The 17,451-nt window shown below is 38.1% G+C and overlaps 1 protein-coding gene across 3 annotated transcripts in view; it reads left to right on the forward strand.

Moving 5' to 3' along the window:
* trmt61a (tRNA methyltransferase 61A) overlaps positions 1 to 17,451 on the forward strand; it is a 38,692-nt gene that overhangs the window by 3,975 nt on the left and 17,266 nt on the right. Inside the window, exons 1-2 of one of the 3 annotated variants that reach the window (XM_043697505.2) lie at positions 7,003 to 7,139; positions 11,171 to 11,533. In XM_043697505.2, the coding sequence (XP_043553440.1) occupies positions 11,203 to 11,533 (331 nt within the window). In that variant the 5' untranslated portion in view covers positions 7,003 to 7,139; positions 11,171 to 11,202. Of the gene's footprint in view, positions 1 to 7,002; positions 7,140 to 9,326; positions 9,345 to 11,170; positions 11,534 to 17,451 lie in introns of those variants that run through there. The other 2 variants (XM_087989801.1, XM_043697504.2) reach the window with 2 other exon arrangements.

Here is a 17,451-nt window from a genome sequence, read left to right on the forward strand (position 1 = left end):
GACTGCCCTTGACATCAAGGCAGCATTTGACCAAATATGGCATCAAAGAGCCCTTGCAAAACTGGAGTCATTGTGTGGGGTGGGGTGAGGTGGGGAAATCCCTCCACTGGAAAGGACAAAGGAAGGAGACTAAGGATTGGAGGTCAGTCATCTTAGCCCAAGTTCTGAATCAGTGGTGCTGGAAGAGCACAGCAATTCAGGCAGCATCTGACGAGCAGCAAAATCGGCGTCTCGGGCAAAAGCCCTTCATCAGGAATAAAGGCAGAGAGCCTGAAGCGTGGGGGAGAGATAAGCTAGAGGAGGGTGGGGGTGGGGAGAAAGTAGCATAGAGTAGGAAATGACCTGGGAGTTGCAGTGGGAGAGGGACTCCCTGAGATTCTTGTAGAGAGAAGAGGAAAACTTCTTCAAGGCAGGACCCAAGAACATCCCTGCAAAAATTCCTCATGTTAGTTTCCTAGGCTCAGTGACCCTCCTAAGGGTGCAATGCATGCACAATTTTCAATACTATTCATGACTCTTCAGATACTGAAGCAGTCTGTGTTCAAATGCAGAAAGAAGTGGACAATATCTGTGACACTTACTCTCTTCATTATTAACACAATGGCAGCAGTTGTGCATCCACAAGATGCACTGCAGTAACTCGCTAAAGCTCCTCTGACAGCACCTTACAAATTCACAATCTCTACCAATTGAGGGACAAGGGCAGCAGCTGCAATGAAACACCTACACCAACATGATCCCCTGCAAGCCACGTACCATTCTGACTTGGAACTGTTTTGTAATTCCTTCACTATCATTGGGTGAGAATTCTGGAACACCCTTCCTAACAGCACTATCAGTGTACATACACCCCAAGGAATGAAGTGGTTCTAGAGGTCGTTCACCAACACTTTCTCCAGGGCAGTTAGGGATGAGCAATAAACATATTGTGAAACTTCAAAGAGTTAAGAGAAGACTTTTAAGGATTTGAGCTATAGGGAGAGGCTGAACTGGCTGGGGCTGTTTTCCCTGGAGCGTCTGAGGCTGAGAGGTGACGTTATAGAGGTTTATAAAATCATGTGGGTTATGGATGGGATAAATAGACAAAGTCTTTTCCCTGGGGTGGGGGAGTCCACAACTAGACAGCATAGGTTTAACGTGAGAGGGGAAAGATATAAAAGAGACCTAAGGGGCAACCTTTTCATGCAGAGGGTGGTACGTGTATGGAATGAGCTGCCAGAGGAAGTGGTGGAGGCGAGTACAAATTGCAACATTTAAAAGGCATTTGGATGGGTATATGAATAGGAAGAGTTTGGAGAGATATGGACCGGGTGCTGGCAGGTGGGACTCGATTGGGTTGGAATATCTGGTTGGCATGGACGGGTTTGACCGAAGGGTCTGTTTCCATGCTGTACATCTCTATGACACCTTTATCCAGGGTAAATGCTGCCAGAATCATTATGCTGCAAATGTGGGCCTTTGGCCATCGAGTTCATGCCAGTACTCAGTCGAACAATCTAGGTCAGTTACATTTGCACTCTAACCCAGGAGAACTTCAAATGCCCAACTAGTTTTAGTTTATTTTTGAAATCTTGTCTCCACTTCTAAATCCTTTCAACAAGTTTCAATCCATTCTCACACATTGTGTTTTAAAAAAAGCTCACCTCACATCCCCTTCCATTTCTCTTGTTGCTTTAAATCTGTGATCTGCTCCAGTCTTTGTACCATGAGCTGCTGGAGCAGCTTTACTTTGTTTGCCTTATCCTGCTAGACCTGTTGTTTTTGTGTAACACAGTGATTTCTAAAACAGTAGGTCTTAAGACATGGGTATTATTGACAATTCCTACTTACTCTTGGGATAGTGGACTTTGTTCAAGTGTTGTGGTGAAATTGCTCCCATGATATTGATGGATGGGAAGTTCCAGAATTTTGACACCATGGTAATGATATAATGAGATTAGATGCTTAAGTTAGGATAGTGTGTGATTTTGAGGTTATGGTGTTCCCTTGTACCCACCTTCTAGGTATTGGAGTTTGCCAATTTGAAAAGTGATACTGAGGAAGCCTTGATAAGTTGCTGCAGTGTGCCCAGTGAATAATATACTATACATCTGGCATATGCCAATGATGGTGAAGAGAGTATTTAAACTATTGTATGGGGTAATAAAAAGAAGGACTGCTTTTTTTTGGCCAATGTTGTACTCTAGGAGCTGCAGCCATTCAGGCATTAACAATTATGGTTCACATTCTTTGCCTGTACCTTGTAGGCTTAGAGAGACTTCAGGGAGCCAGGAAGCAAATCACTCATCAGAGAATACCCAGCCTCTTGCTAGTGTTCAAGTTACTTCACTTGCATTCAATTAATGTTTTGAGTGTATTTAAACATAGTTGTGAAAAATATTGATCAAGGATAAATAAATAATTGCTTTATTGGTTTCAGGCATTTAAAATTGGAGTTTTATTGGACAGAATGGACACTGACCACTGTCTGAATTACTTCCTAATTAATGTAAGCTTTTTGTAATGTGTTATTAAGCAAAGACCAAGCAATAATAAATGTGAATCTGTTTATGTTATAGCACTCTGAGAAGAAATATTTGTCAAATGAGCCTTAAATAGCAATTACTCTTGATAAGGTTTGTGTGACTTTCAGCTTAGTCTATGTACATTCAAGTTTCTTGAGGTGAAAAATAAATTATCAGTTCAATTGATGCACAGCTGTATTAAAGGTGGGACTGCTAGAAAAATGAGAGGTAACTTCAGGCGGTTTAATGTAGCACAGAAATAACTTTATAATGATCAAACTGGCATTCATTTTGAAACACTGAAGTTGAACGGGTATAAGGAATATCTCCTTTTGTATTACAAGTGTTATGGATCTAAAAATGTTTTCTAATTTATTACATTCCTGATATAAGAAAGTAGTATACACAACTAGCTAGCCTCTAGACAAATTCATGTAATGTGCAAAACATACATTGTATAGTAGGCATGTGGAATATTGATCCCAACAAGATATTTTCTTTCATGCTGAAAGACTGCTGGAACTGTTCCCAGCAACAAAATGCACTGAGGATTTAGAGTTTTAAAAATAGATAACATCACTTACAGTATAACCCATATATTGTAGTTATCAAGTACCCAGCTCAGTTAACCTTGCAACATTGACAAATCTTTACAAGCAGCAAATGTTTTGTTTTGAGTGCGTTTTGTGTACTAAATTATGCTAAGATCAGTTGCTATATATTTATTTGGCATTTATATCAATGCACTTGAGATTACCTTGGCACATTATTATTACAAAAAATGTTTTCAGAATATTCAATTGCAGTGTTATAAAAATGCTTGGTGGTATCACTTTGTATTTTTGTACAATCAACATAAAATCAGTTAGTTTTGTGTAGAGACGCTTATTTCTCAACTTGACATTAGCTTCCCTGTGTGTGTATATTATGATTGAGTTTGTAATTTTAAGGAGTATTTGATAAGATGACCTCAGACTATTATTTAGTCTTGTATCTTTTTAATTTTGAACATGTGTTCAGGAAAGCATCAAACTAGCTGTATAATACTTAGCTTCCAGCAAAAGATAAATATTGTACAGTATAGGCTGGTAATTCACCTAAAGCTGGTATTTCAGTATATGTAAACCAAATGGCCCATTGAATATCTATCAACAGTGCATACACAAATACTACTTTTATCATGCCAGCTTTGATATCAACCCTTCTTAATTGATGAATAACTCAAAAGACTCAATGAGGGGCAATATGTTGAATTTAGATGAACAATTTGTAAAACTAGAGAAGGGGCTATTTATATTTTATCAATTAGTTTCCTGTAATATATTTGTTATTTGGAACATTTTCATAGCTAATAGTTGAGAACTAAGTCTTGTCTGAAGATGTGCTTGAATATTGCTGCACTGCCTAAGGTTAAAAAAGCTGCTAACACAGATCAGCATCCTGCCTTCAATATAAGGCTTTAAGTTAAAGTTCTATCTTGGTGCAAAATTTGTTGAACCTTAAATCTCAGCAATTCCTTACGCTCCATTTCATACTGCAGAGCATTATGGAATACTGATAAATCATATGCTTTTTGGAATCTTATTAGTTGAGAGAGGAGACATGATGGTTGGGAAAATATTTAATCGCAGGAACAATCAAAACTGTCATTTTACATCACAGTCTATCTACTAATGTGTTAATGAATGTTCTGTACACTTAATGCTGGAATAGAACTTATCAAGTTGATTAAAATACGTCAGTCAGCTCTGATTTCCAATTAATCCAAAAATGAATAGAATGTTGTTTGGTGAACATGTTAATAAACTAATCATTATGGCAAAAGTGTCTGTGATGTATCTTTACAAAATATCATTTTTATATTTGTACAAAATGACTGCCTGTCTGAAAAATAAGACACTAACTTACACATTTTTCTTTTCTCATGTTGTTCACTGAATCTGCCTGGAATGATTTCAGTGGATAAATAAAATGCTTTTTTAAAGTCCCATCAATCTGAAAGATCCATTGTTTTTGTCTAAGTAGAGCAATTACTTTATATTATAAAATAGGACGTGCTAGGAAAATTCAAACTATCAGAATCTGTGGAGAGAATTAACATTTTGTGTCTGAAGAGTTCTGAAGAACAGTCTTATCGGACTCAACCCAATACCTCTGTTTCTTTCTCCACACATGCTACCAGACCTGTTAAGTTTTTTTTCAGCGCTTTTTTTTTTGTTTAGATTTCCAGCATCCGCCATATTTTGGTTTTATTCGAGTCCTTTTGATGTGTGGGAGTTTCCCAGAATGAGCATCTGCTTTTCCAGTTTGTACAGTGAGTGGTTGAGTTGTACAGATTACGAAGGCCATAAATTCATGTTCTTATCTGTCCTGAGTTATTTTATGTCAGAGGAAGAAAGATACCATTATTAGGTTTGTTTTATTTTGTTCTAGTTTTGTGAATGAAAGCCAATAATTTCTTGTGATTGCTATCCATGACCTCTTACTGGAAGCATGGTTGGGTCAATGTTGGCACCAATATGACTGAGTTCACTTGTAATAATTCTGCTCTTTATTCTTCCACCACTGCTTCTGCCTCCCAATCCTTGAATAATTGAAAAGCCAGCTAAAATGAAATTTATTTTTAAGACTGTCTTGAGTAAAGCTTTGGAGGTGCCTGGGATCTTGGGAGCTATACCCCAGCAAGGGAGAACAGCACCTTAATTAGAAACAACCCTAAATAGGTCAAGGATATGTGAGAACTTCTGTAATTATGTTTAGCTGCATTATTCAGTGTATCTGCTCGTGACTTACACTTTTTAAAAAAATTTAGAATTGCCAGATTGGTACTTTAAAACGTTTTCCCATATTTTCTGATGAATATTGATGCATAAATTATACAGCTTGATATTTTAGCTCTTTATATTTTAAAAAAAGTAGTTCTTTTATGTATTTCTGTTATCACCCTAACCTCTGACCAAGGATGGGAATGAATTTTCAGATTCTTTTGGATTGGGTTCCACAAAGTTCTTTTTCTTTCTTCATCCATGTAATGCTAATGTTGTTGGTTGACCCGAATTGTTTGCTCATTCCTAATTGTCCTTGACCTTAATGCCTTGCTGGACCATTTCAGAGGGGAGTTCAGAATCAACCTCTGAGGCCACTTGTGTTACATGAGCTAAGTCACATTCAGAAAATGAATTCATAATGTAGGATAGACTCACTATTTGTTGCTAGCTGCCTGTGTGTACAGTGCTCTATGCTTGGCTGCCTAATTCTTTGATCTTATGTCTCAAATCATCAATGAGATATTAATGAAAGGGCAGGACATCAGCTTCAAGTGAAAACACTATAGTGAAACTAAAGTGTTGTCTTTTTGCAGATGTCTTGGTTGCTTTGTTTTGACATGCTTCTGCTCCAGAGACTACTCTCATATACCTACTTTCAGCCCCTACTTGATTTACTGATATTTCTGGAAATAGTTATCAGTAATCCCAGTGCCAGAATACTTATGAATCACTTGTGAATCATTTGCATATTCACAATTAAGTCTTTGAAACCATTTTGAAATCCATTGATTTTAAATATATTTGTGATTTTTTTTAACGTGTTGTGCAACACCTTTATTGTGCCTTTGATATTTTTAAAAAAACCTACCAACTGAGTCACATACCTATCTCTTTTGCTCTCCCTAAGCCCTTGGACCTGTTAGATACTAATTTTACTCACTTCTGTAGCTCCAGCATTGTTGTTTTTTGTGCTCAGGTAAGGGTACAAGAAATACATCAAAACTTGGTGGAGGAAATACAGTACCTCTGACAAAGCAACATTCTGTGTGCACTGATCTGGAATGTCAGTTGCCTTAAGTTTATTGGCTCAAGTTGTGGCATATTTCTTGAGTACGCAGCACAAATTTTAGTTGTAACCATTCTCTCTCCTCACCATCAGAAGGTCAGATCTAAGTCCATTCCAGAGACCTGAGCATATAATATGGGCTGATATTTACAAAAGCACTGAAGGAGTGATGCATTGTTTGAGCTGACCATTTTTGAATGAGACATTAAGCCAAGTTCCTTCTGTCTGCCTGAGATGGATTCAAGAATTTAGGGAATGAATGCATCAGTATTGGTTGACAAAATATTTGAATCCACTGCTACATAGAAAGTTTTGAAAAACATGAGCTAGAATATTTTCGTACAATATTGTGAAGCCAAAGAATATTAGTGAACCATACTGGGTTTTAATGGCAATGAATACAATATTTTGTTATACAATGTTTTGTATGTTAATTCTTTGGTAAATCTGTCTCCAAATTATTTTTGAGATGTATTGTTTGATATTTCGTTACACAGTTAATTAAACATTTCCACTTTTGGATAATTTAATAAATATATATTTGCAAATATTTACTTTCTGCAACTTCTAACCCAACTAAAACCAATTTACCCTATTACAAATATGTTTCATTTTTCTGCTTATACAGTGAGGTTTCCTAACAATCCTTTCTTCGTGTCCAATTCATTCTGGGTGTCACTGGTGCAGGAGAGTAGCATTGTTTCAGCTGTTGTCCATTTACTTTCATCCTTAAGCTGCCTGAGCTTTGGTCTTTGGAGGGTCGGTGTGGACTTGTTGGGCTGAAGGGCCTGTTTCCACACTGTAAGTAATCTAATCTAATCTAAATCTAATCTACTCTGCTAAACTGATGTCTAGTCTTTATCCAACAATTTCGTCTAGTGAGCTGTTTTCATCACGAACCATTAATTTTCTGAACCCAAAAGAAACTGTCATTTGGTCATGGGTCAAATCTATCCAGTGCCTTAACCAAATTGCTCTATCCGTTCTCTATCCAAAAAAAAAGTCAGTGGTTTCTTTGTCTGTGTATCCACTGTGCCTCAAATGTTTTGGTATGGAAAATATTGTGCTGTAAATATTGACAACCTCCCTGGGAAATATGGCCCTCCTAATCTAATACTGGAAATAAATAGACAGCAGAAATAACGTGCTCCTATGTTACTGAAAGGGAAAATGGTAGAGACCATAACATTCTCTGAGACTGCACTGTGTTGGTGTGTAGAACACAGGAAACAGACATTACCTCAGTTTAGAAAACCTTTGACTGATCTTGGTAACTTGTTGTAAAACTGTATCAGTGTTGGGATAACAATTTTAACCAATGTTACACTCTGCCTTTCATATTGTAAATCAGCTCACTACCCCTTTCTGAAGGGTCAATAAATTCTGGCCAAGCCAGTGAGGCTCGTGTCCTATGAATGATTTTATTTTAAGAAAGTATTAATCATTTGACTTAGACTATTTTGGAAGAATTCTGAAAACTAAGCATTCACATTTTTATTTTATAGACTCAGAGTTAAACAGCACAGAAACAGACCTTTAGGTCCCACTCATCAACGCCTACCAGCTATTCGAAAGTGCCATTTGCCAGTATTTGGCCCATATCCCTCTAAACCCTTTCCTATTCACAAAACCATGCAGATGCCTCTTAAACATTGTCCACCACTTCCTCTGGCACCACCTTCTGTGTGAGAAAGTTGTTCTTCAGGTTCTTTTTTAAATCTATTCCCTCTCAACCTTAAACCTATGTGCTGTAGTTTTGGACTGCCCTACCCTGGGAAAAAGACCTTGCCTATTCTCTCTATTTATGCCCCTCATGATTTTATAAACTCCTATAAGGCCATTCTATAATTTCTGTAACCTCAATTTTCTGAGAGTCATCTCTGGGAGAGGTTGGCTAATTGCTAGTTCCATTGATACATTGGTGCCACTGAATAGAACATGCAGTGGCTGCATCAGTCTGTACAACTACCAAAAGACTCACCCTGACAGTGAAAGAGAGTCATCCTTGTCTGCAAGGGACCGCCGATGGTGATGGTGGTGCTAACACCATTTTGTTTCAGATAACCATTATTCATGTATGAGTCGTGCCATCTGGTATTGGAAGGTAATTAACTATGCAAATGAGAGGATTGTAGAATTAGGCATATGAATCCAATTCTCATTATTAAAATTGAATGGCGACCTTTCTTCCGTGTGTTTACTCACTGTCCTATTTTTAAGAATCTATTCCAACATTGATAGATTTGTTAAAACATTAGAGCATTGGTCCTATTCTTCTTTTAAGATTCATTTGTGCAAGTTGTCTGGAACAGGTTTTTTTTTGATTAGATTACTTACAGTGTGGAAACAGGCCCTTTGGCCCAACAAGTCCACACTGACCCGCCAAAGTGCAACCCACCCAGACCAATCCCCCTACATTTACCCCATCACCTAACACTACGGGTAATTTAGCATGGCCAGTTCACCTAACCTGCACATTTTTGGACTGTAGGAGGAAACTGGAACACCCGGAGGAAACCCACGCAGACACGGGGAGAATGTGCAAACTCCACACAGTCAGTCGCCTGAGGCAGGAATTGAATCCGGGTCTCTGGCACTGTGAGGCAGCAGTGCTAACCATTTACTTCCAGAGTACTTAAGTATTATTACACACTATTTGAGGAGATTTTCCATTACTCTTCCTGAAATTCTGACATGGTAAACTGTCTGTCTCGTTTCTAAATAAAGATAATGTGACTTAGATAATTAACAATCTTGCCTTGTCTCTGGATATCATGGTTAAATGGATCAATACTTTGCTTTTACTCTCTCTTTGCTTTTTCCAAATATTTTTGTCTTTTGATTTTTTTCTTTACCCCTCTTTCATACCAGAGGTCCTCACTTAAAGTTGTGGTTGTGTGTCTGAAAATAACAACTTTAAATGAATGAAGCAAAAACTGAAGTTTCTGGAAAGAACTCAGCAGATGTGGCAGCATCCGTGATTAGAAAGCAGAGTTAACATTTCAGGTCCAGTGACCTTCCTTCAGTACTGATTGTAGCTGGGAAACAGTTAGTATATATGTCGAAGATGGGGTTGGGAGAGGGAGGAGAGTAAACGGTAGGGAGATTTGGAATGCAGAGAGAGAGAGAATAGCAGTTGGGCAGTCAAAACAATAGGTAAAGGTCAGCCTAGTATAATCCATGTTTTCTCATTGGGACCTCAGTGGTTGACAATGTGTTGTTTGTGGTAGCAGCACATTTGAAGACAAGGCCTGGTGTTTGGGTTTGAGGTAAGGACATAAGAGAATATGGATTAGTGGTGCTGGAAGAGCACAGCAGTTCAGGCAGCATCCAAGGAGCTCCTCGGATGCTGCCTGAACTGCTGTGCTCTTCCAGCACCACTAATTCAGAATCTGGTTTCCAGAATCTGCAGTCATTGTTTTTACCTCATAAAAGAATATGCTCAGGCCCTAAAATTTATTGAACTTGATTTGAATCCTGAAGGCTGCAAGGTCCCCAAGCTGGAAGAACAACATCTCATTTTCTGCTTTTGCTGAGCTTCACTCGAGTATTGAAGCAAGCCTGAGAAAGAGATTTTGGTCAGGGAACGTGATGGTGTGTTGAAGTGGCTCTGAACAATATCTGTGTCTCAGGGTTGCTGCAGTGCTCCAGTGAAGCTCAGCACAAGCTGGAAGAACAGCATCACATTTTCTGCTTGGGCAATCTTTGGCCTCCGAACTCAATATTGAGCTCAATTTTTTTTTTTTATGGCCTAAGCACCTTCTCCCATGTCCTTATCTAACATGCACACACCAGATATTGTCATCACATGGGCTGCTACCACAAACAACCACTAATTAGTCAGCCACTAATGGTCCCCCTTAGCAGCTATTGATTCTCCCAAGACTGACTTTTAGCCATTTCTTTATCCGACTCTTGTTCTCTGTATTTGGGCTCTATCTCCACATATCGTTTACTCCCCCACCAGCCCCCTCTCGGATAATCTTCAGCAGATAACCTTGGTTATCCAAACAAGATCGCAAGGTTAATTCAACATCTCAATTGAATTAGGAAAATTCTGTTCCTCATCCACTCAATGCATCATTTTGTAAATTTTGAACAGGAATATAGATGCAAGTATGCTTTAATAAATAATTAACTTCAAATATATACTCAAGATGTGACGTTAGGGTTAAGCCTTACAATTTTCATAAAAGGCTGTCCGTTACTCTCTTCCTCCTCGCCACCCCCACAATCTTCAGCAATTTTCATTTGTTTCTGATTTCTAGTACCCATAGGTTTTTGGGGTTTTTTTGCTGAGCTTTATATGAAACATTGATTTTCCCCTAGGAATAAATGATAAACTGAATTCAAGTTCCAGTGGACCTTCCTTAGCAGACAAAAACTAAAACATTAAAGCCACAGCCTATAAATTGAAAACTGTAGTTTAAATAGCTAAATTCAGACATTGACAGATGAAATATGTTTAAAATACATTTTTCTTGTATATTTTTAAATTTAACATGCTACTGTTTTTGCATAATTGCCTGTAGTGAAGCAGTCAAGAGTGGAACAGGCGCACTGGTGACCAGTGATTGTGTGAAGGGCCTATACTTATTGGTTCCTGGCTGCTACTTGGGTCATTGCTTACTCCTGATATCATCCTACCATTATTTGGTGTTCTTTTCCTCTCAGGTTTTATCGGGCTGTGCTGTAGTAAAGAGTGTCCATTCTTCTAAATTTGTATGTAACCTTTAGCTGTGAATTTCTAAATGTCCTACTATAGTGGAATAATAAGAGCAAATATTGAATATATAAAATAACAAATCTGATATTTTTGTTGCTTTTTTCAGAATTTGGCTATCGTTGCATTCCATTCTCAGAAATGAGTTTTGTGGAATATAGAGATGTCATTCAGAATGGTGACACTGCCATTATCTTCCTCGGTCATGACTCAATGTTTGCCATCAAAGTTCAGCAAGGTGGTTCAACACAGACAAAATATGGGGCTATCAAGCACTCTGCTGACCTAATTGGGAAAAAATATGGGTCAAAAGTTACATGTAGCAAAGGAGGGTGGGTGTATATACTGCACCCTACTCCAGAACTCTGGACTGTGACTCTACCTCATCGGACCCAGATTCTGTATTCCACTGATATTTCTATGATCATTATGATGCTCGAATTGAAACCAGGATCGATTGTCTGTGAGTCAGGTAGGTTGTTTCAGTGATGTAAAAATTTGCAATCTTGGATTAGAAGGGATATTCATGCATATTGCAAAGTTATTTATAATTTCAAATTTTCCAAAGCATGTTCGTTCATCTTGGATGTGGAGCTTCAATTGCTCACTTCTTATGTTTAATTTTTGAGCATGACCATTTTCATATCTTCTCAATGAATTACAGTAGAAACTGAATGCTGCATTTCTTGTTTAGGACTATGAAAAGTTTTACAGAAATAACTTATTCATCTTGCATGGCACACTTGCTGGACATAATTATATATTATTATACTCTGAACTCTGCATCTTTAATGGAAATGTTAGAGTTTTTTCTATATGGTTAAATAGTTATTTAAAATCTCGTGGATTTGTAGGGTAAGATCGCTTCCTCCCTCAAACCAGTATCATTTAAATACTATATTTAAAAAAAACCTTCTGACTAGTGTTATGTTGTTGTGGAATATTGCTACTGCAAATGTCACTACTGCCAGGAAGATGGAGTACAAAAGTATAGGATTCTTGCTACAATTATATAGGGCATTAGTGAGATCTTGAATACTGGTCACACCTTTTACTTAAGCAAGGATACACTTGTATTCAAAGCAATTCAAAGAAGGTTGATTCCTTGGATGAAGGGGTTGCCTTGAGGAAAGGCTGAGGAGGTTGGGCCTATTCTTATCAGAGTTTGGACCAATTCTCATTGGAGTTTTGAAGAATGAGAGTGAGACTGGTTTAAATCAATGGCCTCCTATTTAAGATGGATTTGATGATTAACTTCTCATCATAGTATTGTTAATGACAGCAGTGGAGGCTAGGTCATTGAATATATTACAGTTAGACATTTTTTTGACAAGGGAATTGTGGGTTTTTTTTTTAAGGAGACTAGCAGAAAAGTGTAGGTAAGGCCACAAATCAGAGCAGTCATAATCTTATTGAATGGCAGAGCAGGCTGGAAGGGCCAATCAGCTCCTATTTCTTTTATGAATAGTTCTATTTGTTTGCACTCCAAAGGTAATTCACTTTGTTAAGTGCTTTGATGTGTTTTGTTACATAAATGCAAGTGTTTCCTTGGACCCTGCCTTATGGAGTTTATAACCCGTTACGTCTTATGAGACAATTCTGTTTTGCTTCTTTACTTTGTGGTATTAGTTGAGGCTGAACTGGATTTAACTTGTCTTAGTTGGCTGCCCTCAACCTGTCCCTCTTCCTTCCCGCCTACCTATTGCACACTCGGTTACTTCCGCCCCCATCCAGCCCCAGCTCCACCCCCCTCCCATTTATCTCTCCACCCCCTCGACTCGCAGCCCCATTCCTGATGAAGGGCTTTTGCCTGAAATATCGATTCTCCTGCTCCTCAGATGCTGCCTGACCTGCTATGCTTTTCCAGCACCACACTCTCGACTCTAATCTCCAGCATCTGCAGTGCACACTTTCACCTTGTTGCTTTTAATCTTTATTTTTCCATTTCAGTCTCAATTTAATGTGCTTTACTTTATTGAGAATATACTTTGAATACGAGGTTACTTAATTCATGAGGAAATATGTCATCAATTTTAAGATGACCTGAGGTGCTCAGACTTCTGTGTTGCAAGTTCAAAGTTTCATGGCAATCTGAAATGAATAGAGGAAATTTACTTAAAAAAATGAAAAGAAGATTAAAGGAAATGTCAACTTTTAGTCTTCCACAGCTGTCTTGAGCAGTGTTGTCAAATTACCAGAGTAATGTTTTATTCTTGTTTTGGGTGGGATATAATGTCTGATACAGGAGACCAATAGGATAGAAGAAAATAACTTATTGAAAGTAGAGACCAAGTGAATAGGTACTTTAGGTACAGTTGAAGCAATTATGGAAATTACAGGAGAAGGTAGCCAAAGTCCTTGCAAGTATTTACTTATGAACATAAGAGTCTTAAATCAGTAGTGTGTCCAAATTACATTCAATCTTGTTTTTACACTGTACCATACTCAGAGCAATTTTATTTTTCATTTCAGTCTTGTATTGATTACAAAACTGATCTAATAGTTCAATTTTTTTTAAACAAGGAAGACTTGCACAGCGCTTTTTGAAGAATCAGATTTCCCAACGTACTTTATGCCAATGGAGTACCTTTGTTATGTAGTCACTATCAAAAAATAAATTCTCAATACCTAATTTGTGTCTCTAGGACAAGATTGGATGTCTTGAAAAAGAAAGGAGAGTACTTAAATATAGCCTATTAAAATCTATTATAAAAATGGTGATGAGAGCTTGCTGTTATTTGCAAACTGAACAGAAATTTCCAGTGATGGCACCTGCAGAGTCAAACATTAAATTCTTGAAATTGCAGTGAGATACACAGCTTTTCCATGGCACTGTGAAAATGGCATATCATTGTCTGGTTAAATACTTAAAGAAACTTAGTAACATTACATTTATGTACTAGCTATGTTGATACAAGTCAAAAACACCAAAAAGGTTCATTCTCATCCCTTCCACTGACAGTACCTGGTTAATTGCATGATATCACAAAGATGGGCAGAGGGATATGTTGTGTCAAGAAAGGCTTCAGACTTAGGAGAGTGAGCAAAGAAGTGGCAGATCGAATGCACTGTGGAAAAGTATGAGGTTTTGCACTTTGGTGGGAGGAATCGAGGCATATATTATTTTCGCAAAAGGAAGGCTTTGGAAATCTGAAGCACAACGGGACTTGGGAGTCCTAGTTTCTGAAGCTCCGAAAGTTAACAAGCAAGTTCACTTGGCAGTTAGGAAGACAAACACAGTTTTAGCATTCATTTTGAGAGGGCCAGGATACCAGTGCCGTGATGTACTGTTGAGATGTATAAGACTCTGGTCAGATTGCATTTGGAATATTGCGAGCAGTTTTGTGCCCCAAATCTCAGTTGTTGGCCTTAGAGGAGCTTTGTAAGAATGATCCTGGGGATGAAGAGCTTGTCACATGAGGAGCAGTTAAGGAATCTTGGTCTGTATTTGATTAGAGTTTAGAGGATGAGAGGGAACTGATTGAAATTTGCAGAATACTGAGGGACCTGGATAAATTGGACATGGAGAAGATGTTTCCACTAGTAGAAGAGACTAGGCCCCAGGGCACAGCCTCTTTTAGAACTGAAATGAAGAAGAATTTCTTCAAGCAGAGTGTGATAAATATGTGGAACTCATTGTTGCAAAAGACTGTGGAAGCCAAGTCAGTGAGTGAGGCCAAGACCTTGATTAGTAGAGGATCAAGGGCTATGGGGAGAAGGCAAGAGAATGGGGTTGAGAATCTTATCAACCATGACTGAATGACAGAGCAGACTCAAATGGGCTAATGCAGCTCCTGTATCTATGATCTTACGTTTTAATTATTTCTAAACCTCCTCTGTGGCACTGGAATGCAATTTTAATAAGTTTATTGGTGATGCTAAACTTACTCCTTTGTCTCTATGTATGTGTGTAAGTCTTTTTGCTTGCTCGCTCGCTCACTCTGATTGCTTACTGCACCCCCTCCCCTCCATCCAATCTATCTTTCCCATTACTTATTTAGGTTTTCATAGATATTTGAATTCACTATTCCAATGTAAACCTCCCTGGATCAGATGCCAAAGTGCTCACTAGCATTTTGCAATTTTGTTTGTGAAGGCCTGTTCACAAAAATCCCAGATCCCTTTTAGAAGACAATACGTTATTTGGCTAATTGCAACTTACTGTGTTCAAACCTGAGGAGAATCTGTAGGTATGTTAAAGTTGAACAAATGGCTAGTGCTGTTTATTCACCACTCACAACAAAATCTGACCAAATAAGAATGAGCTCTCTAATTGAGTTCCTGGTCCATTTTATTTTACATAAAAAGAAATACACCAAATAAATTTAGATGTGAACAGTATCTAATACTTCACAAAAATAATAATGAAAATAAGACCCTTAAATAAATCTTTCTTCTTCATACATAACTCAAATGATGAAAATCTAGTTGACTTGTTTCCCTCCAGAAAGTTAGCAGAATGTACAATATGTATATTTTTCAAAAGAAAGTTTTGTATTATCACCAGAAATGCAGCGATGTCATTTTGAGCATTGTTTTATCTAATCTAATCTCAAATTCTAATGATCATGAACACTTTTTTTTTGCACATTGAAAAACTTCTTCAAAATTTAATAAATATGATCACTGTTTAACTTTCCTGCTGTGTATAGAGTTTCACTAAGTAGAACTAGAAAGAAAGTTACCCAAAGTAAGAGTTAAACTATTTCTCCTGCATGTGTGTAGGAGCGAAGATCCAAGTTGAGGATATGCAGGAAGCTATTCTTCTTCTAACAATAGTCTGTATGTGCTGCCAGATACCTGATACCTTGTCCAGAAAGAGCTTAAAAAATGTCCTTGAGAGTGAGATATTTGTTGTAGAAGGTCAGACCTTTCTATAGGTAGATTAGTTATTAAAAGAATGCAGCATAAAACTGAGTATTGCCGAAGGGAATTCATGTGACTTGTGCTCTGAACAAGGTGATACAATGCAATAACATTCGTTAAACAACAGTATTCACCTAAATGAAAATAATAGGCTAGATAAATATCCATACCAACTAGACTGACTTTACTTCAATCTCATTTATACATTTTTAAAAAAAATATTGTTCCTTTAGGGAGTGTAAAAGACTAAATTTGTTTTTTTTTCTCCATAATATATTCAAGAAAAGTTCATGGGTCAACCTATTTTTATATGGATGTAAATCTATTAGCCAAATTTAAATATGAGCTCTTATTTACCAATGATAATTTTGATTGAAAGAGTAAATGAGACTGATGAGTCTGTATGAGGTCTCTGCAAGAACAACTGTTAATCCCACTCTGCTAGTCCCAATCTCCTGCCTATTCCCATAGCCGAGTTTTTTATTTCTGTATTGCTGAAAAGTGACATGTTGCTGAAGGTTTTTGTCTTGCACTCCTTCTCAACAAATACTAGAATGCTAAATTTCAAATGTTCACAACAAACGTGAGGTGATGCATTTTGGAAGATCCAATTAATGACTGAACTATACGGTAAATGGAAAAGCCCTGGGAAAAATTGATATAGAGAGAGATCTGAATGTTCAGGTCCATTGTACCCTGAAGGGTACAATGCAAGTCGATAGAGTGGTCAAGAAGACATACAGAATGCTTTCTTTAGATGGGGTATTCAGTACAAGAGTTGGCAGGTCATGTTACAGTTGCATAGAACTTTGGCTCAGCTACATTTGGAATACTGCGTACAGTTCTGGTCACCACATTACCAAAAGGATGCTTTGGAGAGGGTGCAGAGGAGGTTCACCAGGATGTTGCCTGGTATGGAGGGTGCTAGCTATGAAGAGAGGTTAAGTAGATTAGGATTATCATCATTAGAAAGACTGAGGTTGAGAGGAGACCTGATTGAGGCCTACAAAATCATGAGAGAGGTAGTCAAGGTGAATAGCAAGGAGCCTTTTCCCATAGTGGGGGACTCAATTACTAGGGGTCACAGGTTCAAGGTGAGAGGGGAAAAGTTTAAGGGCAATATGCATGGAAAGTTCTTTATGCAGATGGTGGTGGGTGCCTGGAATATGATGCCAACAGAGGTGGTAGAGGCGGGCATGATAGCGTCATTTAAAATGTATCTAGACAGACATATGAATCGGCAGGGAGCAGAGGGATAAAGATCCTTAGAAAATAGGCAACAAGTTCGGATAGAGGATCTGGATCCTCGCAGGCTTGGAGGGCCGAAGGGCCTGTTCCTATGCTGTAAATTTCATTGTTCTTTGTAATTCTTCGACAAAAGGGTGCAGTTTGTTTGCAGGTTAATTCTGGCTGAGGCATTGCAGTGCAGAAAGTGCAGAGAACGGCAAGTTATTTGAGCTCCTGGGTGACTCAAAAGGAGTGCAAAGCTTGAACATACAGCAGGAATGGCCTGTGAATGACTGT

The sequence above is a fragment of the Chiloscyllium plagiosum genome, unplaced genomic scaffold (genome assembly GCF_037043375.1).
Source record: "Chiloscyllium plagiosum isolate Xiang-an unplaced genomic scaffold, Cpla_swu_hap1 HiC_scaffold_8, whole genome shotgun sequence".
Lineage (NCBI taxonomy): Eukaryota > Metazoa > Chordata > Chondrichthyes > Orectolobiformes > Hemiscylliidae > Chiloscyllium > Chiloscyllium plagiosum.